This window comes from Myotis daubentonii, chromosome 10 (genome assembly GCF_963259705.1).
Source record: "Myotis daubentonii chromosome 10, mMyoDau2.1, whole genome shotgun sequence".
Taxonomy (NCBI): Eukaryota; Metazoa; Chordata; class Mammalia; order Chiroptera; family Vespertilionidae; genus Myotis; species Myotis daubentonii.
In genome coordinates, this window is record NC_081849.1 from 9,283,039 (window position 1) to 9,309,973 (window position 26,935).

The 26,935-nt window shown below is 40.1% G+C and overlaps 1 protein-coding gene and 1 pseudogene across 2 annotated transcripts in view; one reads left to right on the forward strand and one right to left on the reverse strand.

Annotated features, from left to right (window-relative positions):
- BMT2 (base methyltransferase of 25S rRNA 2 homolog) overlaps positions 1–5,814 on the reverse strand; it is a 130,811-nt gene extending 124,997 nt beyond the window's left edge. Inside the window, exon 1 of one of the 2 annotated variants that reach the window (XM_059711567.1) lies at positions 5,479–5,814. In XM_059711567.1, coding sequence (XP_059567550.1) covers positions 5,479–5,638 — 160 coding nt within the window. In that variant the 5' untranslated portion in view covers positions 5,639–5,814. The remainder of the gene's footprint in view (positions 1–5,478) is intronic. The other variant, XM_059711566.1, reaches the window with a different exon arrangement.
- Positions 227–347, forward strand: LOC132211617 (small nucleolar RNA SNORA51; annotated as a pseudogene).
- Positions 5,815–26,935: the final 21,121 nt, after the last annotated feature.

A 26,935-nucleotide genomic window follows, 5' to 3' on the forward strand; every position in this document is an offset into this window, starting at 1 on the left:
AGACAGGAAAGTTAAAACAAGGCCAAACAGTGTGGGCAATTTGCAGCTGGCCTACAGATAACAAGCTATTATCTTCCTCAGCCAAGTATACATGAGAGCAAAGGGTTAAAAAAGCCTCCGTAAGAATGAAGGAAAGGAGGGCGAAGGGAAAAGGGGCAGTTTGATTTTTTTAATCCCTAACAGAGAAGCCAGCAGTCTCAGGGCGTGGCAAGATAATATTGCCAGTTGCTTCTTACAAATTCTGGGAATAAACAGCTATCTTGAAATAGGAGGCAGAGTAAACTTGCCCCATATACACCTCAGCTCAGGATCACTGCCTGGTTTGTACTGTGAATGGGGAGACATTGAGAGAGAGAAAAAAAAAGGTATCTTGAGACTTAATCTATACCAAGATATTCAGCAAAAGAATCTTTGAAACCTATACACAGGAGGGTATATAACCCTTGAACCTGCATCAGACATCTGTTTTTCAGATTAGCCAGAACAGTCCATCTGTGCTTCGAGCTGGATGAAATGAAACAGATTTGCTTGCCTTGCCTCTTTAATAATTTTGCTTGCTTAAATTGCTTTAATAAACTGGTTTATCACAATGCAATCAACTGGAGTTTTGTCGTTTAAATTCGTTTGTACAAGAGGACAAGAATTGAAGTTGGGGACAACCCTCTCCCTCCAACTCTGGGGGCTGTCCCATAATACCACTCCACTTCTCTGGTGTCTGTGAGAGGTGCCTGTAACTAGGATTATGGGGAAAAAAATCATACAAAAACAACTGAAAATATACATGGCCCCACCACAGTTCTCAATTAGTTATGAAAAGCATAACTAGCTGTTCCTTATTAAAAAGCTGTCTACAACTCTTATATTTAAAATATTTTTTATTTACATGGAGGTCATATTTTTAAAATCTGTGTAGCAAAAATAGAAATCACATATCTGCATACACTCAATCTGAAAGACTGTCCCTTATCTACAAATGGCTGACACCAGAAACACTCCTCATCACTACTGCTAGACATTTCCTTACCATTTCCTCTTGGCAACTACTTCAGATAACAGCACTGCCTGAAACACTAACTTTACCTCCAATTCTCACTTTACTCTGATACAAACCGACAAAGGACCTTTAAGTAGCGACACAAGACAGGCAGTAATATGGAGTAGAGAGGGAAAAAGAGGTCAAAGAAGAGAGTGCATTAAACCTACTTGCTAGTCTTTACCACTAGTCTAGCCACTATCCAGTACCCCAACACTGCTCATTACATCAACAAGCGTCATTTGCACAAATGGATTGGGAAGGGTGGAGGGAAATCTTTTTCTACCACAGCAGGAAAATCTTATTTTCATTCTTATTCCTGCTTCATTTGCAATTCCACAACCAGAAATAAGAGAAGGAAAAATTGTATATCCAAGCCTACACTCATTATTCAGTTCTCATTCCTGTACTTACTATCCAGTAAGTGTTTTGCTGCCTTCTTCATTCTATCACAATTTATTTCCTTCCCTGCAATCTCTTCCAAAAGAGATTGCAACCTCTCGCACAGCTAATCATACCTATCCAATGATTGCCCCATTCCCATCAATTTATATCTTTTTACCTAACACAAATTCTAGGGCCACTTTCCTGTTTCCCATTTTCCCTCCCATTCCACCAACATTTGGAGTCACAATTAGGCTTGGAATTGAGAAGAAAAGACTATTATTCCCATAAAATATGTACAGTGCTAATTATGTGCTATCCAGACTTCAAGCAAGTTATTTTAATATTTGGGGGATTCCGTTCACTCACACAGAAGAAGGAATTAGTTTAGGTCACCACTCCAAAATCTGGCTGACAAATTTCCAGGCCCCAAAATAAGGATTCTGAAAATGTACATCTGAAATGGAACGCAGTTTTCTAAAAGGCACTCAGATGAGGCTACTGATGAGCCATGCCTGGGAATCAATGATAAATGCTAAGGCTCTTTCTAGTCTAACATTCCAAGATTCCAAGCTGGAATTTTCACTGCATTTTCTGATAGGAATCAATCTATCTATCTATCTATCTATCTATCTATCTATCTATCTATCTCCACATATATAAAAGCCTAAGCGACCGTCTGACCGGTAGCTATGACGTGCAATGACTACCAGGGAACAGATGCTCAATGCAGGAGCTGTCAAGCTGCAGTGACTTGGCAGCTGCGGTTCTCAGGTGACGCACCCGGAACCAGAGAGGAGGGAGCCCGATTCCGGGGTGCATCACATCACCCGCGAACTGCCCTCTTGCATCCCGGGACCCCTCAGGGGATGTCGGAGAGCCGGTTTCAGACCCACAGGCCAGGCCGAGGGAACCCCACCAGTGCACGAATCCATGCACTGGACCTCTAGTATTGTTATAAAAGGAGTGTAGTTTCCCATTATTATTAGAGGTTCATGTAGATTACTGATTAAGTAGGCCTGTGGAAAGCACCTAAGCCCATTTATATTACTTTATGACCATAGCTGACTTGCAAATGAACATGTACAATGTATGTACACAGACTGGGGACCATCAGTATTATAACAATAGTAAGACCTCAAAGAAAAACAATGAAAATTGTCATCAGACTTTTTCAGATTTTTTTCAAATCACAACTAAGATTTGACCTAACTATCAGAAATAACGATAGGAAGGCATGCTCATTGGGATCTTTAATTTTGCTAGTTCATTGATGGGGCTTTGTATATCACTGGAATAAAGCCTAGAGAAGTCTAGATCATTAGTGAAATTCAGGGCATAAGATACCTAAAGAACAGTCTCATTCAAAGGTTTACAGATTGCCAGGACTTTACCTGCTCAGAAGCACACCAGATCATTCACTTATGAACTACATCAGAGGCCCAATGCACGAAATTCGTGCAAGAATAGGCCTTCCTTCCCCCAGATGCCGGCACCGGCTTCCCTCCTGCACCCGGGCTTCCCTCCAGCCGCCAGCAGGCACCCAGGACCCAGGCAATCCTTGCAGCCCTGGCTTCATCCGGAAGGTCGTCCAGAAGGACGTCCAGTCTAATTAGCATATTATGCTTTTATTATTATAGATAGATGTACCTATTTTAATTCTAGTAATTTCCAATTACCAATTCTCATTATAACCAGTGTTTCCTTGGTTAATATTCAAGCTTATAGACATGTTTCAACATGTGGAAACTAAGCAAACATAAACAACACTTGAAAACATTAAACATTAGCAGTGTGTTAAGTGAAACTATGCATTTATGAATAATAAAATTATTAAAAGGTAAACATGGAAACTGAATTATAAGCTAGTCATTTTTTTCTTTAAAAGATGTACTTCCTTAATTTTGTACAAAATAGCATTATAAATGAAAGTGTCTATTCATTTCCTTATTTCTCCAAACATAAACATCTGTACTGAAAAATATATATATATATTTTTGTTTTTATTGCTTTCAGAGAGGAAGGGAGAGACAGAAACGTCCATGATGTGAGAGAATCATCGATCGGCTGCTTCCTGCAGGCCCCACAATGGGAATGGAGCCCACAACCCAGGCATGTGCTCTGACCCAGAATCAAACCCTGACCTCCTGGTTCATAGGTTGATGCTCAACCACTGAGCCATGCTGGCCGGGCCTGAATGCCATTATATAAGTTCATTCTCTGAATATCAAGAATGGTTGCTATGGTAAATACTCATTTTATTGAATAAATTGTGGGTTGTAGTTTAAAACATTATTTAAAAAACAAATTTCAACATAACTATACCTGATGTCTCTATTGCTATCTACTAAACAATAACTGTAGGCCATCTTTGAGACTATTATTTAAGTAGCTATATAAAAAAACTAGACTTGAGTTGCCAAGAAATAAAACTTTGACTTTAAAGAGTTTGAAAAATAAAACATATCTCAACTATATTCAAAGGAAAAAAGACACTTAGTATTAATCTTTAATCTAGATCAACATGATCTTACACGACTGTTTCATCAACTCATAATTTTGCTCCTAATGCTAAATTAAGTATAAGATCAACACCATAAGACTGCCAACTTTTCAGTTTGCAATTAAGCTAAATCGATAGCAAGTAGAGTTAGTTATCCCTCATTTTGATCTTTAAAATTTCTCCTGAGCTTAGGGGAAAACTGTGACTTTTCAGTGTATTATTATAAAACTCGAGACCTGGGTTACAAAATTCATGCACTGGGGTGGGGGGGTGTCCCTCAGCCTGGCCTGTGCCCTCATGTCCCAGAGGCCTCAGGGGATGTCCAACTGCCCTGGAGGTGGGCGCTGAGCAGCGCTCCCCCTATGGGAGCACACTGACCACCAGGGGGCAGCTCCTGCATTGAGCGTCTGCCCCCTGGTATTCAGTACGCGTCACAGCTACTGGTCGTTTTGCCAGACTGGTCGATCCAACCTTCCGCCGAAAGCAGCTCTCCAACATCCCCCAAGGGGTCCCAGATTGCAAGAGGGTGCAAGTCAGGTCAAGGGACCCCATGGGAGCATGATCAGGACTGGGGAGGGTCACGAGAGGTTGGCCAGCCAGGGAGGGGCTGCGGGAGGGCTACAGGGCATGTCTGGCCCATCTTGCTCAGTCCCCATCCATCCGCCAGACCCCAGCAGGGAGCTAACCTACTGGTCAGAGCATCTGCCCCCTGGTGGTCGCGCAGGTCATAGGGAGCCACTGAGCAGCCTTAGCATATCATTAGCATATCATGCTTTGATTGGTTGCACGCTGACCGGACACTTAGCATATTAAGCTCTCATTACATAGGAGGATAGCTCCGTAAAAACGCCAACTGCGGGCCCCACTGGAAACACTCCTCAGGCACAAGCAGAGCCACGAAAACAACTTTGCTTATCATGTCCCACAGGAGGGTCCCAGCCTGCGGCTTCTCCAGGGCCGGGTCCTCGGGATGCTGAGTCAAAAGCAAAGCCGTTTTGAGAACCTGCCCCAGATCTCTTCGTCCTCCGCCTAAATAAACACGAAGATCAGACATCCGAAGTCCAGGAAGTGGGGCGACGCGAAGTCCAGGCAGCTAAGCGGCTGCTGACTCCGAAGCCCTGCAACCCGGGAAGCTGGGTCCGGGCCGACCCGCAGGAGCGAAGCCCTAGGAAGGCGGCTCCCGGCAGCAAACCCCACAGGCTGGTCCAGCGCGGCTCTCGGCTTCCTCCGTCCGCCTCCCTAGAGGCACTTGCCTGCGGTCGTGGTTCCCTTCCCGTCTCTCCGAGGAGACCTCCACGCCCCCGGGAGGGTGTGCGTGCGAGGCCTCACAAGGGGCTGGGGCTGGGCCGGTGGGGGCGGGGCTGAGTGCTCCTCAGGCCTGGAGCTCCCCAAGGGGCCCGCGGAGAAGGGGGTCCGGGCCTGGGCGAGCGGCGCTGCCAGGGACTGAGGTTCAGTTCCTTCGGGTAGGAACGGGGTCCCCAGGGGGGAGGGCAGAGGTGGTAAAGGGCTGGGGCGAGGAGCCCCTTCTTCCCCCGCGGTCCCCCCCTCGGCTGTTTACCTTCCCGGTACTTCTTGCGGAGCCGCCGGTGGACGCTCTTCACCACCCCGGACAGCTTCTCCTGCTCCCGCTTCCGCTCCTGCTCCCCGAGCGGCGGAGGGCTCGCGGGCCCTGCCCCGTGTTTGCGAACGGCGTCGTGGCCGCCGGCTCCGAGCTCCATCTCGCCGCCGCCGCCGCCCCTCGGCCCGCGTCGACGTGCTCCCGCCGCAGGAGGTGGGGAAGGAGGCTGCAGCGGGGGTGGCCGCGGAAGGAGGCCGCACGGCTCGAGCCGCGGCGCGAGTGCGGCCCAAGGGCAAGGCTCACCCAGACGCGCAGAGCTGATTGGTGGGCTGCGAGGGCTGGGGAAGACGGACAGGGCCACGAACCAATGCGGAGGCTCCAGGGCGCGGGGGCGGGGGGCGTCTGGGCGGGGAGCAGCTGAAGGAGGCGGGGCGGGCAAGCTGAGAGCCGCTGAGCGGTAGGAGCAGCGAGCCCCGCCTTCTCTGCTCTCCCCGCCCCCCGGGTTTTGTGGGCACGCGCTGTGAGGAGACCGCGGAGGGGAACTGTGGGCCACGCGCTTGCGCGTCGGGGTTTGCTTAGTTCTGACGTCACTCTGACGTCCACCTCCTGCCCGCATATTCGGGTGTGAGGAGGCTGGGGGTCTACCCGAGCCCGCGCTGCGCCCTGGCTTCCAATGCGGATTTAGTAAGTGGGCCGGCCATTGCTAATGCCTCCAGGGTCAGTGCGGGTGAAAGGCCGGAAATGGGGAAAGGAGAGGACCAAGGAAAGCGATGGAAGATGAGGGGAGCGAGGGAAAGAAAGATGGAGAAGCAACGACAGCTGCCCGCAAGAACTTCTATGGTGTCTCTGGTATCACAGGCATCCTGTCCTGCGTTAATGTGCATCAGAACTCTGACGCTTTATGTATTTTTTTATTTTTTTAGATTTTTTTTAATTTTTATTTTTAGAGGAAGGGGTCCCCAGGGGATGTGGCCCGCGGGCTGTAGCTTGAGGACCCCTGATCTATGTGCAGTGTGCCTAAGTAGGTTTGGCAACTTGTTCCTCCCCCACTCCTCTTTCTCCCCTAGGGAGTTCATGGGGAATGTGGTTGCTGACTTCTGTACCAGAAAGGTGGAACACTGCTCTGCAAAGAAGTAGACTCTGCAATTAGTTCTTGAAGTGGTACTGAGGCTGCTGCAGAGAGTCAATGGCTGAGAGCTCTTAATGAATTGTGTTAGGTTGCAACATATTTCTCCACTGCAGTTGTTGGTTACATGTGTGAAGCCTGAAAAAGAGGGTACCTACTCAGAAGGCCTCCTGGTGGCTACCTGGGCTCCACTTAAAACAAAACAAAGCAAACAAACAAAAACAGAGTTTAGCAACCATTTCTATACAGGGTCCTCTCATGCATACGGCACCTTTGGGAGAAGCCTACACTGTGTTTCTGCCATCTGAGCCAGCCCTTACAGAGGAGTTCCTGGAATCCTATTTCAACAAATAGAACTGAGACATTCCCAGTCTAATTGGCGCTCCGCAACTACCATATTTTTCCATGTATAAGACACCCCCATGTATAAGACGCCCCCCGCTTTTCCAACCCAAAATTAAGAAATCAATATTTTAAACATTTTGCTGGTTTTCCTCTTAAGGCCTTATTCTTTTTTGGCATCTTAAGGAGTTGTTCTTCCTGTTTTCTCCACTGTCTGATCATACACTCATGGGAGGAGGTCCAAATTGTCTCTCTGCAGCTCTATTTCCATGCTCTTTTGCAGGGGTCCTCAAACTACGGCCCGCGGGCCACATGCAAATACAAATATTCTATTTGTTCCCGTTTTGTTTTTTTACTTCAAAATAAGATATGTGCAGTGTGCATAGGAATTTGTTCATAGTTTTTTTTAAAACTATAGTCCGGCCCTCCAACAGTCTGAGGGACAGTGAACTGGCCCCGTTTTAAAAGTTTGAGGACCCCTGCTCTTTTGCATAGCTGATTACATTTAGCTTGAATTTTGCAGAGTAAGACAATCGCTTACCGGTATATATCTTTTTTATTTTTTCATGTCTTTATGGGCTCAGAACTCTCTAGTCCGTGTTGCATCTGGGCACTCTCCACCTCCACCTCCAATTATGGCATCAGCTGATGTCAGTAATAATAAGGCTCATGATTGGAGGAAGTCTGTTTGACAAGGTGTGGGTAGCTACACATCCGCACGGCTCCCTTCTTGGCTGACCTCCGTGTATAAGATGCCATTTTAGAAAAAAATAGCGTCTTATACACGGAAAAAAAATACATTGTATCCCAACAGCATCATCGCTGACCAATCAGAGCAGTTCCATTCTGACCAATTAAGACAGTGCCTTTTTTACCAAACCGGGAGTATTTGGAGGCCTCATTTGCATAAGGATGGACTAATCAGGGACCAAGGGTGTGGACATCTCTTTGTAGAAATCAGCTTCCCTCTGGCGCAGGAAGCGTGCTTTCCGTTATCACGAGACTGAAGACTGCATTTCCCTAGCCAGAGCTGAAACACTGAAGACTTCTCACTGGAGTGAATCAAGGCAGAGCACACTGGTGCAGAGTGGAGTGGACCAGAACAGGTGGAACAGACCACAGTAGAGCAGAGCTGTCTAGCTGGAGAGGCTACACCCCAAAGCCACTGTGCCCCAGGGCTGCCTCACAGCAGTGCTGTTCCACAGCCATGCTGCTTCGTGGCTGAGCTGTAACACGATGGAGCTGTTCTACAGCTGGGCTGTTCTCACAGCCGTGCTATATCATAACTGAGCTGTTTGCATTGCATAAAGTTTCTTTCTTTACTGCACCCCAAATTGGGGATTCCGGTTGGTGTTGAATTGGTGCCAGTGACCATTGGTTGACACATGACATTGTTTGGAAATTGTTGCAATAGCTTCCTAATCAATAACTTTATAAATATGAATAGAGTTTGCATTACATAACTGTTTTATATGGAACCTTCTGAATAATGAAGACCTTGAAGAAAAAAAGCATTACATACAGACTCCAGAACATGGATGAACAGGAGAGGAGGTGAAGGGAGATTGATGGAATTTAAAAGATGGAAGACATTTTCCTACAGGCACAGTGAAGAGGCAGATCAAACACAGATAAACTTCAAAAGAATTAATTATAATTATGAAGAGAAATTACTCAAATGGACCTACTAAATTGATGACATGGTGGTCTTATTTGAGATTTCATTTGGGGAAAAAAGGGAACTTTTGGCTCTTTTCATATTTTGGTAGATAAGGGAGGCATAAAGAGATGCAAATATTTAAATGTTACAATTATAATAAAGAAAACATTAAATTTCATTTGTACTGAACTGTAATTTTAAAGAATACTTTCCTCCATGCTATTACCAACAAATGACTTTTTAAATGCTTTTTAAAAAGTAAAGGGGTACACTGAAGGAAAATTGGAAAATACAGAAAGGCATAAAGAGAGTAAAAGTGCTCAGACAGTAGATTCTAAATCTCACGACAAAAGAGAAAGGGTAACTGTGTGACTGTAGCTGATACTATGATGGTATTCCCTTTGCAGTTTATAAAGTTTCCAAACAACACATGCACACCTTAAACTTACACAATGTTAAGTGTCAATTATATCACAATAAAGACAGAAAAAAAAAAGTGAAACTCACCTGGAAATTCACCACTGAGATATAGCAACTGTTAGCATTTTTTTCTTTGCTTGTAAGTACAATATTTCAGATGGATTTTTCTTCATGGCTGTGTGGTAATCTATTACATAAGTAGCCTATCATTTCAATAACCAATTCTTAGCTATTGTATATTTATATTGTTTCCAGTTTTTCTATATTCCAAATAATGCTGGGATGAACACCCTAATGCAAAATATCCATTTCTCATACATTTTAGTAAACGAAATTCCTAAAAGACAAAGTTTTGAATCAGTGTGAAACATGTTAAGGTTTTTTATGTATACTGTCAACTCACCTTTTCTGGAAGATGATAGCAGTTTATGTCACCTCCAGCAGTGCATGTGAATGTCTATTTCATTGCACCTGTACCAAATACGAGTATTACAATTTATAAAATCATTAATGAGATTTTATAAAGGTCTCTATTTTTAAGAAATGCGGGAATTTCCTGCTGTTTCTTAACTGGATGTTCTAGTTGGCATAATACTCAGTATTAAATATTAATACTATAAGTGCAAGTGAAAAAAACTTATTTAAGACTAGTCATTTTTAAAGCAAATTAAAGAGCTCCATATTTTACATTTGTGTTTTTTTTTTTTTAATTTCACAGCTTCTTGAGAAGTAACTTGAGAAATAGAAATTACATAGCTGGTTTTTATTCTAAATTTGCATTAATTCAAATAGGGCAAGAGCTAACATGTCCTGAGAAACACCAAAACTTTTTTTTCTTAGGAAAACTATGGCAACTGGCCATAGACTACAGTATAAAAGGGAGTTTATATTTATAACCTTCCTCCAGTGTAATTAGTAATATTGGCAAAAGACTTCTGTCAAGGCAGTAGAAAAATTGTAAAGGGATTATCTATTTAAGTAAAATAATTGTCTTAATTGATGGTAAGAGGGACTCACTGCAGGAAGTAGATTTGGTGCCATATTTAGTGAGTATATCATGTTCCCAAGAAAAAATACCAGCACCTTCCCCACCCACCTCAGTGTGGTAACAGGATTCATTTAATGTAAATATCTTTTTATTTTTTTAATTTTATTTTAAATGGCTGTTAAGGATGTTGGAATAAAACAGTAGTCAATGAGCAGGACAAAGTAGTCTGGCAGGAAGAGACTTTTTTAATGACTACACTAAACACCTATCTGATAACTACATTTTTTAACCTCATTCTTTGTCTTATCGGATTAGATTTGCAGCCTTCCTATGCGCATTTTGTGTATCATAATAAGCTTCCTATGTCAAAGAACCACTCAGTATAGGAAAAATGTTCCAAAAAAGAAAAAATGCCTTGTCCTTTACTAGTATATTTTTTATTAAGAAAATTAATTTCCATAAAAAATGATGAGTCAACATGTAAAAAAATGTGCATTTCATTCTTAGTGAGAGTTCAAAAAATATTAATTTGTGATAAAGTAAACTTTTAAAGTCCATATCAAAATCTGGGTTATGGCACTGAATTAGCAAATAGAAAGATTCTGGGTTCACTTTGCAAAAGTGTACTTTTCATTACTACCTTTAATTGAGTGTTCTGTAGGAAGGAGAAGAGTACACAGTAGTTATGGGGGTTCTCTGAATTATCTAAAGTGTTAATCATTTATTTTTATTGTTCACTGAATTTTGGTATTATTTACTCCTCTTTGACCCTCTTAATCATTAAAATCTTGAAAACAATTAGGTTTTAATGTTGTGTAATAGAAGCATTAATATTAAATTTACGTTTATAAGACATACAATGGTGTACACCAACCATTCAAAAAGATTTGATAAACCTCCTTATTATTGCAGATAGAACTATTTTCCAAGCTGACCAAATCTTTGAGTTTAGAAATAGAATTTTAAAAAGTTCAGTTAAAATGAGGACTGGAAAAGTAAACTGTAATTTTAAAAATATTTATTATGACTTGAACAATTCTTACCCATGAATATAAAAATATCCATGAGGTTTAAGTACTTTTTTCTAGTAATTCAAATTTTTTAATGTAGCTGCATTGTTAATAAGGTACATTATAAAGAAACTGTTAAACCGGTTTGGCTCAGTGGATAGAGCGTCGGCCTGCGGACTGAAAGGTCCCAGGTTCGATTCCGGTCAAGGGCATGTATCTGGGTTGCCGGCACATCCCCAGTAGGAGATGTGCAGGAGGCAGCTGATCGATGTTTCTCTCTCATCGATGTTTCTAACTCTATCCCTCTCCCTTCCTCTCTGTAAAAAAATCAATAAAATATATTTAAAAAAATAAAAAATAAACTGTTGAAAAGCTTTTGTTTTCATATTTTCTTTCAAATCATAAAAACTGTCTGAAAAATGTATTTAATGTGTTGATAGAAACAAACAGTAGAAAACTAGCAAGAAAAATATTTTCATTTAGCATAGCAGATTACACCTTTAAAATCTCTTATTTACTGAAAATAGAATTATTTTCTTTAAAAATACACTTATTGCTACTAAACCAATGTCTTCTCTGCAATCCTTAACATAGCTGCTGACTGAAAAATCTTTAAAATAACACTGATTGTCTTTCTAGAGTTAATATGCAATACTAGTTTTAATACTAGTATTAACTACTGCAAGGAACAACTATTAATTATGGCCTAATTACAAATGCAACTATAATATTTACAATATTTTGTGATCTAATAATTAATACATACATTTAATTATCACAACAGGGCTAATGCAGGAAGAGACTTACAAAGAAAATGGGAAGTATTCTTCAGGTGATAGATGATCTCCTTATAATGGAGAGTAGGACTGAGAGATTTTCTGCATCCTAATTCTAGCTTTGGTTTAACCACCAGAGCAAAGTATTTGATTTCTCTGAGCCATGTATTTTCTCCTTTAACTGTAAAATGGAGAAGTTGGATTTGACTACTATTTTTAAATTTTTTTCCTTTCACCATGGCTCACATTAAAAAATACATTTTAGGCCCTGGCTGAGTGGCTCAGTTGGTTGGAGTGTCCTCCCATGCATCAAAGGGTTGTGGCTTTGATTCCTGACTCGGGGTGGGGAGGCATATGGGAGGCAACCAATCAATGGTTCTCTCTTGTATTGATGGCTGTCTGTCTGTCTCTCTCCCCCTTCCTCCCTTCCTCTCTTTCTAAAAAATTAATGAGAGGAAAGGAAGGAAGGAAGGAAGGAAGGAAGGAAGGAAGGAAGGAAGGAAGGAAGGAAGGAAGGAAAGAAGTACATTTTACATTGGGGCTTAGGGCACTAATATACCCATACTATACATATACAAATATAAATATAGTCACATATCTATAATTAGGGCAAATGTTTTACCAGACAATACTTGCCTTCAATAAATTCAATACATAGGGGTATTTTCAATTCTATTTTAGTTTTTAAAACTATGGAACATGCTACATTGATTTTTATGGCCTCTAATGAGTCATGGCCTACACTTTGGAACACTCTGGCAATTTTAAAAATCCCTTTTAGCCATAATAATAATCCCTGTAATAATGTGACTCACCTTGGTTTTAAATGTTTTGTGAACTGTACTTCCCATTTTGAGGTTGCTCAGCCTTTTGAACATTTTTATATTTGGAGGATGTCCTCCATTATGAATGTGTGCTCAAGTAAGTTACCTATACTCTGCTACTCTTGTCCTCTGGAGTGAACTATCTATTCAGTAAAGGGGAAAAAACAAAACAGAAATAACAAGCAAGCACGCAATCTTTTGTTCCGTTGAGGGAGACTGTGCCGATGCTGGTCTTTTAGGATCACACTGACTGAGGTTCTATCTTTCAATGTCCAACATTTGCCCTGTAAGCTAAGAAATAGAGGCAGTGGGGCCTGGCCCAGCAAAGTAGTCGCTGGGTCTGAATAGGTGTTGATCTAGGCTGGTAGTCTGTTTTTCTGGTCCTTCAGACATTGCGGGCTATCTAATATGCTTCCCCTGCACATATATGTTTCTCCCTCCCTCCCTGCCCCTTTCTCTCTCTCTCTCTCTCTCTCTCTCTCTCTCTCTCTCTCTCTCTCTCTCTCTCTCTCTCTCTCTCTTCTTTCTTTCTTTCATTGATAGTATTACAGATGCCCCTGATTTTCCATCAAACAACCCAAAATCTATGGGACACAATGAAAGCAGTCCTGCGAGGGAAGTTCATAGTGTTATAGGCCTACCTCAAGAAACAAGAACAATCTGAAATAAATGATCTAACCCTACAACTAAAAGAACTAGAAAGAGAGCAAGAAAAGCTGAGAGTAAGTAGAAGTGAAATTCTCCTGGATTCAAATATTGATAGTGCTAAATTTCTCTCATTGAATGAATGTAAGCAGTCTCTCTTTAGATTTTAATAGTTTGTCACTATCTTACCATTTTTTCTTTTTTAAAGGTAGAACATGCTCCAGAGATTTCTTATTAGGTCCACAATGACAGGGTTTTATATATCAAAGCATAAAACAATCACCATACATTTCCTAAAGTTTACTGTACCTCTTTCAAATTTTTCTTGTAAGATAATTTCTTATAAGATAAAGAAATGTGTTTCTTGAAAATCCAAATAAAAATTTCTTGCCATAACATATTAAAAACATGATATTCCTAATTTACCTACAGCTTCTGAACATTCTTCCTTCCAAAACCAAACTTTCAACAATCTTTATTTTTCAATAAATATTTATTTAGTCATGTGTCAGTAGACTCAATATTGTTAAGATGTCAATTCTTTCCATATTAGCCTAAAGATTCAAGGCAATCCAAATAAAATGTCAGCAAAAGTTTTTGTGGAAATTGACAAGCTGATTCTAATGTTCATATGGAAATACAAAAGAAACCAGAAGATTTAAAACAAATGTGATAGAAGAGAGATAGAAACATCAATGATGAAAGAGAAACATTGTTTGGCTTGTGAGTTAAGTAACTTGAAGCTATATAGCTTAAATCATATAATTTGGGCTCTGATATGGTAACTTTACATAATTATTTTATTCTTTTTATTACATACCATTTCCCACATCCTTTTCAGCATTTTCATCTTACAGATACACATTTTCCTTTGTTAAAAGACAAATAACATTTAAAAAAAAACCTGTTTGCACTTTGAAAAAATAAATTAACCAGTCATCATATGATATGGATTTTAAAGAAAACACATGGTAAGTGAAAGAGAAGGCAAAGTTAGAAAGGTGGATAAAAGGGACGGACGCAAAGGTCCTAACAGATAAATTTTGCTTATGTCACAATTTTAACCCATATTTAAAAAGGCAGTTATTCACCCCAAAATTAGTAATTTAAAATAGTAACAATAACTCATAAGCAGCCAGTGTTGGCACAAGCTACAAAATTTCTGAAAATCTCTGAGAGGTCCACAAACTTCAAATAAGCAGCAGCTGACCTCACTATGCTCTGTATTTTATGCGGAGCAGTATCCCGCTCAGCACGAGTGGAAGCCAGCCTCAGTTCACAGCAGAGGCTCTCTGAGGTGCCTTCAGTTCAGCACAGGCAGCTACCAACTGCAGATCACTTCATAGTTCCTAATAGGTGGCCCCAGAATGGCACAGGCAGTGTCTTACCTGGGTCTGCACCATAGCGCCTCCCAAGAAACCCCAGGACCAACATAGCCAGTGACTGGCTTCAGACCATGCAAGAGCACCATCCAATTAGCTTCACAGATGACACACCCAAAAGGGAGACTTACTATGGTGAATCCCACTTGGTGGGATCAGCCCCTACAAAACAGTTCATCCACTATAGTCACAACCAATCCCCAGAGCCAGTCAGCCTAAAGGTAAATCTGACCCTTTGGCAACCAAGGCTCAACTACAATAGGAGGGCACATAAAACTCACACAAGTGAAGCCCCTGAAGCAGCCATCTTAGGTGACTAAGGAGACTGTACCACTAGGGCCCACAGGACAAATACTACATAAGTCTATCCTGCCAAACTGGGAGCTGTGGCAGATTTACCAAGGCAGTTCTCAGAGAGAAATTTATAGCGATACGACCATCTCAAAAAAAAAAAAAAAAGAGAGAAAAAAATCTCAAATAAACAACCTAACTATAAACATAAAGGAGCTAGAAACAGGAGAACAAACAAAGCCAAGAGTGAGTAGAAGAAAGAAAATAACAAAGATCACAGTGGAAATAGATGACATAGAGTAAAAAAAAAAAAAAAAATCAATGAAACCAAGAATTGGTTCTTTAAAAAGATAAACAAAATTGATAAACACTTAACTAGACTCATCAAGAAAAAAAAGAGAATCAAATATATGAAAGCAGAAATGAAAGAAGAGAATGACAACTGATATCCCAGAAATAAAAGAAGAGAATGATAACTGATTCTAAAAATTTTTTAATAAGCAATTACAAGCCAACAAACTGTATAACTTGGAAGAAATGAATAAATTTCTAGAAATATACAATTTTCCAAGATGGAATCAAGAAGAAACAGAAAATCCAAACAGACCAATAACTAGTAACAAAATTGAATCAGTAAAAAAACAAACAAAAATATTCCCAACAAACAAAAGTCCTGAACTGGATGAATTCACAGGTTATTTTTACCAAACATTTGAAGAATTAACACTTACACTTCTTAAGCTATCCCAAAAACATTTAAAGAAGATGGAAGGCTACTAGGTTCATTTTAAGAGGCCAGCATTACCCTGACTTCAAAACCAGATGGCAAAATGCTAAAAGCATTTTCGATAAGACCGGGACAAAAAAAGAATGTCCACTTTCAACAATTCTATTCAACATAGTACTGGAAGTCCTAGCCACAGCAATTAGACAAGACAAAGAAATAAAAGGCATCCAACTAGAAAAGGAAGAATTAAATGGTCATTGTTTGTCTTCCTGGTGTTGAGTTGCATAAGTTCTTTATATATTTTGGAAATTAGCTCCTTATCAGATGTATCATTGGCAAATATGTTTTCCTGTACAGTGGGTTCCCTTTTCACTTTGTTGATGGTTTCTTTTGCTGTGCAGAAGCCTCTTAGTTTGATGTAGTCCTATTTATTTTTCTCTTTCTAACCAGGGACCGGATTTAAAGCTAAAATTCTACGAGGTTAACTTGAAAAAGCAAGTGAAGTGTAGCTGATTGGAAAAATTATATCTAAGGAGCACTGAAGAAGCCATGTAGAGACTGGTAAGGGGAAGCCACTCTCAAGCATGTACAGCGTCTGAGAGGCCTGAGGGATATCAGCTGAAAAGCACCCTACCCCTGGGAGTGTGGAATCTCAATACCATGCAGGGATCCTAATAACAGAGTAGCAGAGGAGGAAATCAGAGCCGGCATAGCATGAGGCAGAGGTAAGGAGGGGGACACTTGGACTGCACCTTCCCAGTGAAGGAGTGCTCCTATTGTTAGCAGCCCCAGCCCGAGAAGCTTGCTCCGCTCTGACTGCTGAAGAGTCTGTGCTCCTGTGTTTGGAGGGATCTGCAGCTGCACCTAGCAGTGACTTTGATGGACCCTCTGCTTTCTTACTAGTAAAAGGCATTATGTAGATCCCCCATCCGCGACTGAACTATTTGGCTTGGGGAAAGGGGAACAGTCTCTCCCACCCCCAGTGAGTGGTCAAAACCCCTTCTCCCAGATTGCCATATTATGCTGGGTTGGTTGCACGGTGAGCAGGGCAGGTTGGGGATTTGGGGCTTGCATTGCAGAGTTGGGAGCCCAAGCAGAGTGGGAATTTTGGCCTCTGCTTTACTGAGACGACCCTCACAGAAAGAATGTAGCCCTACATGGGGCTGATTTTTCTACCTCCTCCTGCTTGTCTAGTGGCGCAAGGATTCCAGTGCTGCACAGAGCTTGGAATTTGGGACTATATCCAAAGGGGCGGCTTCAGTTGAGAGAGAAGGCAGTGCTGGGCTTTTGATTGCATTCTGGGAGGCTGATCTGGGCTCCCCTGTGAGATCTGCCAGGCAGTCACGGGAAGTGCAGGTAGAGGCCTTCCCTGCCTCCTGCTGGCTGTGAAAACCACCACAGGAGAATGCTTGGTTCAGCCCTGTGAAGTCCTGGATACCCACAGTGGCACAATTCTGTGGTGATGGGAGAGTAGCTCAGAGCAGGACAGTCCAAGTGTGAGACCCTCAGGGGTTATTGTCTAGAAATGGGAGGAAATGCTTAGCCCCTCCTTTGGATTGGGCCAGCCACATCCTCAACTGGAGACTCTTTTGATCAATCCCCTTGAGCCCAGGGTGGTGGAAACTCCTGCAGAAAAGATTTAGGCTGTACCCTACCTGATCCTGCAGCAAGCCCCCTTCAGGGGAACTGGAGTAAGAGTCTCTGATGGAGACTGAGGAGTTTAGCTTTGAAGCAGAGACTAATTTCCCCTTATTAAGTGCCTGACTGCGTAATCTCCAATCAGGGAGTGCAATAACCCAACACTAGTCTGGGTCCATCCACCACTCTTTGGAAGGCTCTGAAGGAAGAGGAGGCAACCTGAGGGAAGAGGTGGAGAGGTGGAGTAGCTGACAGATAGTAGGGAACTTTAACACCCACAGTTATCAGTTGGACCAAAAAAAAAAAAAATTACCTTCCAGGACAAAAAAAAAAAATCACCAAGGAAACAGTGCCTTTAAATGATATACTAGATCAGAGGGATTTAATTGATATTTACAGAACATTTCATCACAAAGCAACAGAATATACATTCTTCTCAAGTGCACATGGAACATTCTCAAAGATAGACCACTTGTTAGGACACAAAATAAGTCTTAACAAATTCAAGAAGTTTGAAATAATATCAAGCATCTTCTCATATCACAATGACATAAACCAGAAATCAACCTTGATTAAAAAGCTCAGATATATTCAAATACATGAAGACTAATTAGCATGTTATTAAACAATGAATGGGTTCCCAAGGGGATCAAGGAAGAAATCAAAAATTACCTGGAAACAAATGAAAATGAACACACAACAATGCAAAGTCCATGGATACAGTGAAAGCAGTCCTGAGAGGGAAGTTCACAGGCCTCCCTCAAAAAAACAAGAAAAATCTCAAACAATCTACCCTACAACTAAAATAACTATAAAAAATACAAAAAAAATCTTAGAGTAAGTAGAAGGAAGAAAATGATAAAGATCAGAGCAGAAATAAAAGGCATAAGAAAATACAAAATGAAACCAAAAGATGGTTCTTTCAAAGGATAAACAAGATTGATGAGCCTTTAGCTAGACTCATCAAGAAACAAAGAGAGAGGATCCAAATAAATAAAATCAGAAACTAAAGAGGAGAGATAACAACTGACATCACAGAAATACAAATGATTTTACGAAAATATTATGAACAAGTACATGCCAATAAAATAAGCAACCTGGGTGAAATGGACAAATTCCTATAAACATACAATCTTCCAAACTGAATCTGGAAGAAGCAGAGCTCATGTATAGACCAACAACTAATAAAATGGAAGAAATAATAATTTTTAAAAAACCATGTTTGGCAAACAAAATTCCTGAACCAGATGGTTTCACAGGTGAATTTTACCAAACATTCAAAGAACACCTATCTTCCTCAAACTATTCCAAAAAATTCAAGGGGAGGGAATATTTCCCAGCTCTTTTTATGAGACCAACATTATCCTAATACCAAAATCAGGTAAAGACACAACAAAGAGTGATAGGGGACTGGATACAGAAGATGTGGTACATATACACAATGGAATACTACTCCGCCATAAGAAAAGATGAAATAGTGCCATTTGCAACAACATGGGTGGACCTTGAGGACATTATACCAAATGAAATAAATCAGTCAGAAAAACCTAAGAACTATATGATTTCACTCATATGTAGGCTATAAACCTGAAACTCGTGAACACAAACAGCAGTGTGGTGATTTCCAGAGGGGAATGGGGTGGGGGAGAAGGGGGTACTAATATATGGAGACAGGAGAAGATTTGACTTTGGCTGGTGGACACATGGTGCAATATACAGATCTTGTAACATAGAAACTCACACCTGAAACCTATATGTTCATGTTTACCAGTGTCATCCCAATAAATTTAGTTAAAAAGTAAAAACTGAAAAAAAGACACAACAAAGAAAGAAAATTGTAGGCAAATATCCCTCCAGCAAATATAGATGCTAAATTCCTCAACAAAATATTAGCAAATCGGATACAGCAATGCAGTAAAAAAAAAAAAATCATACAACATTATCAAGTGGGATTTATCCCAGTTATGGAAGGTTGGTGCAATATTTGCAAATCAATAAACGTGATATATCACATAAAGAAAATTAAAGATTAAAAAATCACATGATCATATCAATAGATGCAGAAAAAACATTAGACAAAATTCAGTACCCTTTTTTGACAAAAACTCTCAGCAAAATGGAAGTAGAGGGATCATACCTCAACATAATAAAGGCCACATATGAAAAACATATAGCCATCATCATACTCAATGGGCAAAAACTAAAAGTGTTTTTCTTAAGATCAGGACCAAAACAGGGATGTCTGCTTTCACTACTGTTGGTCAACATAGTACTGGAAGTTCAAGCCATAGCAATCAGACAAGAAGTAGATAAAATGTATCAAAATTAGAAAGGAGGAAGTAAAACTGTCATTATTTGCAGGTAGCATGATATTGTATATAGGAAACCCTAAAGACTCTACCAAAAAACTACTAGAGTTAATAAGTGAATTCAGAAAAGTTGCAGGATACACAATCAATATCCAGAAATCGATGGCAGTTTTATACACCAATAATAAACTGTCAGGAACAGAAACTAAGACAACAACCCCATTTACTATTGCAACAACAAAAAGCAAAGCACCTAGGACTAAATTTAACCAAGGAAGTAAAAGACCTGCACTTGGAAAACTATGTGGTATTGACGAAAGAAATTAAGGAAACTACCAATAAGTGAAAGCATATATACCATGTTCGTGAATTAGAAGAATTAACATAGTTAAAAGTACTACCCAAAGCAATCTATGGACTCTACACAATTCCTATTAAAATACCAATGGCATATTTTGCATATCCAGGAACAATATTCCAAAAATTTATATGAAAACAAAAAGATCCTGAATAGCCACAGCAATCTTGAGAATGAAGGACAAAGTTGGAGGTATCACAATATTAGATATCAAACTTTACTACAAGGATATTATAATCAAAACAGAGTGGTACTGCCCTAGCCAGTTTGGCTCAGTGGCTAGAGCATTGACCCACAGACTGAGGGTCAAGGGTTTGATTCCAGTCAAGGGCATGTACTCATGTACCTTGGTTGTAGGCTCCATCCCTGGCCCTGGTCTGGGCTCGTGTGGGAGGCAACCAATCGATGTGTCTCTCTCACATTGATGTTTCTCTCTCTCTCTACCCCTCCCTTCCACTCTCTCTAAAAATCAATGGAAAAATATCCTCGGGTGAGGATTAACAACAAAAAAATCGAAAACAAAACACACATACAAAAAAAACAGACTGATATGGGCACGAGAACAGGCATGCAGATCAGTGGAAGAGAACAGAGAGCCCCAAAATCCATGCCTTTATGGTCAATTAATCTTTTACATAGGAGGCAAGAGCATACAATGGAGCAAAGGAAGTCTCTTCAATAAATAGTGTTGGGGAAATTGGACAGGAACAAGCAAAAAATTCTCCTCAACCCAAAGTATGCTCACTGAGAACACAAACCAAGGCCCACATGTCTATGTCAGTGTCCCCTATGTAATATGTGTTAAATAAATGTTTGATAGATACAGTGGTTGTACACTGGGGCTTTTTAATTCTTTTTAGGAGATATTATTCCACTTGTAGTGATGTATGTCTTGAATTTATGTAGATGATTTAAAAAATCTATTTGAGGTCTTTACCTATACCACCAAAGAAGAATTTAAATTACTCATTAGCTGGTCCTGGTCAGGTACCTCAGTTAGTTAGAGCATCATCCTGATAAGCCAAGCTTGCAGGTTCAATCCCTAGTTAGGGCACATATAAAAATCAACCAATGAATGCGTAAATAAGTGGAACAAGAAACCAGTCTCTCTCTCTCAAATCAATAAAAAAAATTAAAAATATTTATTATGTGTTATGAGTTCATTTATTACTTAAATTTTTTTTTCCTACTTCATATCTTTTGGCCTTTCTCAGTGATTCAAAGAAGCAAAGGTTCTTTTTAGGATGTTCAGCAGCAGTGATATAAACCTAGAAAATGCAAAGATAAAACTAGTTAGCATGAAAATAATGAGTGGAAATGTTTATTAACCAAATTGTCTTCAACTACAGAGGAAACCAGAGGACCTTTAATAGTATTCCTTTTCTGATTCACTTTAGCTCTATCAATACAGAGACCTGTGATGAACACATTAACCCATTTTGTCTTTTACTGCTCTGTATGTTTGCCACTATTATGACTCAGAGAGTAATAAATGTACCATGACAGTGATACAGGAAAAATGGTGCAAATAATAACTTGACAAGGAATAAATTGGATCTGTAAAACAATGAATTGAATTAAAAAAAATATCTTGGCTTACAGATGTGTCAGCATCTTCAAAAGTAATTTCTTTTTAGGCCACTTCAGTGATTACAGTTTGAAGAAGTTTCAAAACCTTTATCTCAAGGTAATGAGCCAGTTAAGAGGAGACTGGCTTTTGTGTAGGAAGCAATTACCCCAATTGATAGGAAATGAGAAAATGAGCACAGGCTTTAATGAGTTTGTATTGTTTTTCCTGAGGGTAAAGAATAAAATCATAGGTTCTAAAATAGTGGCAGATTAAGTGGAAGCTACACTGATACTCCCCCAGGGCCAAACTGGAATTACAACTAAAATTTAGAAAAACCATCCTAAATAATCAACTAAAGACTAGCTGGTGAGAACCCTTATGACCAAGGACATAAAGTGGAGACCACATAGAGACTTGGAGGAAGTACAGAGGCATAGAAGGCTGGCTGGGCTCCCACAGACAGCAGCTGAAGTCCCAGAGGGATATCTCAGACATGGGGAGTTCTCACTGAGAACTCTAAATCGCGAGCTGGGCTCCCCATCTCAGAGCACCAGAACTCAGAAGGGTGCCCACATTACAGTTGAGTTGCTGCCTGCCAGGGAGAGATAGCTGAAAATGCAGGCACCCTCTACAAAGGCCAATGCACAAAATTCTGTGTGTAGCCACTCACCTTGGGATCTGGCAGAGTGACTAGAGCTGTGTGAGGAGAATCTAGGGTTGAGGGTTCTTGGGTTAGAGTTTGGAAGGCAGCCACCCCAGTTTCCTGTGCTGCCATTCCCCCATTCTGCAGAGGGTCTTTCTCAGGTAGACCTTTAGCATCCAGGCAGCTTTTGCCTAGCGAGGAAGTAATTGCCCCACTCTGTGGGAAAACAGCTTGCCCCGCCCTGTGGAATCTACTCCTTGCTGTAGTATATAGCCTGAGGATCATTAAGAGACTGAGAATAACAATCAAACTGCAGGCCAGGATGGTTCTTTCTATGCTTTGAGTCCTTGCTTGATCTGTTTCTGGACCTGAGATAGGAAAAAAAGATCTTGGTAAACATCTTGGTCCTTTCCAAAGGTACCCAGACACTGCTGTGGATGCTAATAGCTCCAAACAAATGGTACTCAGGGACAGTCAGAAACAGTGTCTGACATTGTCCTGTACTAGAGACCCTACAAAAAAGACTGGGAGTTGGAGCAGATCTGCCTAATACATAGAAACAAACCCAAAGAGGCAGACAAAATAGGGAGATAAAAAATAAGACCTAAATGAAAGAACAAGAGAAAAAAGGCTAAATGAAATAGAGATAAGAAATTTTTCAGATATAGAGTTTAGAAAAATAATTACATGGTTGCTCAACAGCATGAGAAAAGATATAGAAACTATGAAAAATGACCAGGTGGAAATGAAGAATGACATAGCTGTAATAAAGAAATCATTGGAAGAAATAAATAGCAGATTAAGGGAAGCCAAGAATTATATCAGTGGAGTAGAAGACAGGATAGGAAAAATCACTCAAACAGAGAGCCAAAAAGAAAATAACAATTAAAAAACAGGAGGACAGCTTAAGGGAGTTGTGGGACAATATGAAACATAACAATAGTTGCATCATAGGAATGCCAGAAGGGAAGAAAGTAAGAAAGGGATAGATAACCTGTTTGAAGAAATAATAGCAGAAAACTTCCCTAACTGGGAGAAGAAAAAATGTCACAAGTTCAGGAGGCACAGAGAGTCCCAAGCAAGAAGAACCAAAACAGACCCCATGACCAAACACATCATAATTAAAATGCCAGAAATGAAAGACAAAGAGAGAATCTTAAAGGCAGCAAGATAAAATCAATTTGTTACCTACAAAGGATCTCCCATAGGGCTATCAGCTGATTTTTCAGTGGAAACTCTACAGGCCAGAAGGGAATGGCATGAAGTATTCAAGGTAATGAAAAGCTAGGTTTTGAAACCAAGACTACTATATACAGCAAAGCTATCATTCAAAATTAGACAGTGAAATAAAGAGCTTCCCAGACCCCTAAAAAAGCTAAAGAAGTTTATCACCACCAAACCAGCACTGCAAAAAAATGCTAAAGAGACTGCTGTAATGAGAAGAAATAGCGCAAGAGAGAAACATAGGCATGAAGAATTAAAATGGCAATACGTAAGAACTGATTAATACTAACCTCAAATGTAAATGGATTAAATGCTCCAATCAAAAGACATAGGGAAGATGAATGAATAAAAATCATGGCCCACATATATGCTGTCTACAAGAGATCCACCTCAGAACAAAAGACTCACATAGGATGAGATTGAAGGGATGGTAAAAAATTTTCCATGCTATGGAACAAACAAACAAAAAAAGCTTGGCTAACAATACTCTAATATTACAAAATAGACTTCAAAATGAAGGCCATCACAAGAGACAATAAAGGTCACTACATAATACTAGAGGAATTGTTCCAACAAGAGGCTATAACCTGGTAAACATATATATACCCAATACAGGAGCACCTAAATATATTTAAAAATTCTGGAGGACTTTAAGGGAGAGTTTGATAACAATACAGTCATAGTAGGGAACTTGAAAACCCCACTGACTTCACTAGATAGATCTTCCAGACAAAAAAATCCAACAAAGAAACAGTAACTCTAGATGACACACTAGATAGATGGGTTTAATTGACATTTACAGAACATTTCACTCCAAAGTTGCAGAATATACATTCTTCTCAAGTGCATATGGGTCATTCTCAAAGATAGACCACATCTTAGGATATGAAACAAGTCTCTACAAGTTGAAGATTGAAATCATATTAAGCATCTTCTCGGATTACAATGGCATGAAATTAGAAATCAACTACAGTAAAAACACTCAAAAACATTCAAACACATAGAGGCTAAATAGCATGTTAAACAATGAATGGGTTACCAATGAGATCAAGGAATAAAGCAAAAACTGCCTGGAAACATATGGAAATGAACACACAACACCACAAAATTTATGGGACACAGTGAAAACAGTCCTGAGAGAGAAGTTCATAGCACTACAGGCCTATCTCAAAATACAAGACAATTTTTAATAAACTATATAACCCTACAGCTTAAAGAATTAGAAGGAAAAACCCAGAGTGAGTAGAAGGGAGGAAATTATTAGAATCAGAGCAGAAATAAATGACACAGTGAAAACTAAACAAAAAATAAATACAAAAGATCAATGAAACGAAGAGCTAGTTCTTTGTAAAGATAAACAAGATTGATGAACCTTTAGCCAGACTCATCAAGAAATAAAGAGAGAGGACTCAGATAAATAAAATCAGAAACGAAAGCAGTGAAGTAACAACAGACACCATAAATATACAAATATTGTAAGAAAGTACTATGAAAAACTATGCCAACAAGCTGGACAATGTGGACAAAACCTAGAAAGTTGTAAACTTACCAAAATGAATGAGGAAGAATCAGAAAACCTGAATGGGCCAATAATGATTGATGAAATTGAAGCAGTAATAAAAAAAAACCCCTGCCAGCAAACAAAAGCCCTGGCGCGGGTGACTTCAGAGGAGAGTTTTACCAAACATTCAAAGAAGAACTGACACCTATCCTCTTCAGACTATTCCAAAAAATTCAAGAGAAAGAAACACTTTCAAGCTCTTTTTATGAGGCCAGCATTATCCTATTTCCAAAAACAGATAAAGACAACACATGGAAGGAGAATTACAGGCCAATATCCCTGATGAACATAGATATTAACATCCTCAACAAAATATTAGCTGAAAAAAAATCACTTCTAAAATCAACTAAAGCCTCTGTTGTTGATAGGAGGTAAAGACACTTGAAAGCTGGTGGAACTGCCTCTGGGTTGCAGGCTTTGGCTAGAGCTATTAAGAGCTAACTGCCTACCCCGGAAATAAGTATTTTTGATAGGGAAACTTCAGATGATAATTATCTGCTCCTAGAATAAAATTAAATGGAAACTCATATTTCTCACTATCTACACTGGAGTATTTTAGAGTAAATTACAGACAATATAGAGCAATTTCTTCAAAATGTTAAAAATAACAATAATTTGGCTTTTACTTTTAATATCTATACTAATAAAAGGGTAATATGCTAATTAGACTGGGAGACCTTCCAGGAGACCTTCCAGATGTTCTTCTGGACAAAGCCATGGTGGTGGGGCTGAGGTAGAGGCAGTTAGAGGCCAAGAGGGGAGGGCAGTTGTGGGTGATCAGGCTGGTGGGGGGTGGGGCCGTTGAGGGTAAGCAGACCAGCAGGGGAGCCAGTTGGGGGCAAGCAGGCCATCAGTGGGGGTCAGCTGGAGGTGATCAGGACAGCGAGGGGGGGCAGTTTGGAGTGAGCAGGCCAGCAGGGGGGCAGTTGGGGGTGGTCAGGCTGGCGGGGGGGGGGGGGGGTTTGGGGGCAAGCAGGCCAGCAGGCAGAGTGTTTATGGGCAATCAGGCAGGCAGGCAGGCAGGCAGGTGAGTGGTTAGGAGCCAGCAGTCCGGGATTGCAAGAGGGATGTCTGACTGCAGGTTTAGGCCCAAACCCTGTAAACTGGCAGTAGGACATTTTTCCAGGGGTCCCAGATTGGAGAGGGTGCAGGCCAGGCTTAGGAACACCCCCTTCCCCTTGCATGAATTTCGTGCACCAGGCCACTAGTAGATAAATAAAATCATAAAAACAAATATTGGCTTAAAATTTCATCACCTAGGCAATATGTTGACATGTTAAACAAATACTTGAATATGATTATAAAAGTCCATGCTGTAGAGAAAGATGAAACTGAAAGGTGAACTCTAAACATCTCCCTCTAAACATCTTCACTCACAACCCCATTCCTTTTGTCATATATTTAAAGGTAGGCACCACTGTTTTGCTTACTTCCAGAAAAAAAACAGGTCAGATTTATTGTTTTTTCTTCTCTCACATAATGATCATCTTTTTCTTATTGATTTACATGAGTTCTTTATAAGTTAAGAAAATTAATCCTTTTTTACAAGTTATGGATATTTTTCTTATGTATTCTTTGGCTTTGTTTATAGTTATAATTTCATTTTTCTCTATAAGTTTTCCACACTGATTTGAAATACATTTAACATAAAGAAAATTTCTTACTTATTGTGCTCTATTTCTTGTTTTAAATTATGATAAATCAAAATATAACATTGTGTAATTTTAAGGTGTACAAGATATTGATATGATACATTTATATACAGGGTGGGGGAAAAGTGGGTTTATAGTTGTATGGAAAATGACACTACAATTAATAAATAATAATACCAGAATAAACTGTTTCATGTACTCACAACTGCAATTTATTTATTTATTTATTTTTATTTCTTAAAGTATTACAAAGAGTATTACACATGTCTCCTTTTTTTTTCCACCTTGACATTCCCCCGGCCTCCCCCAAC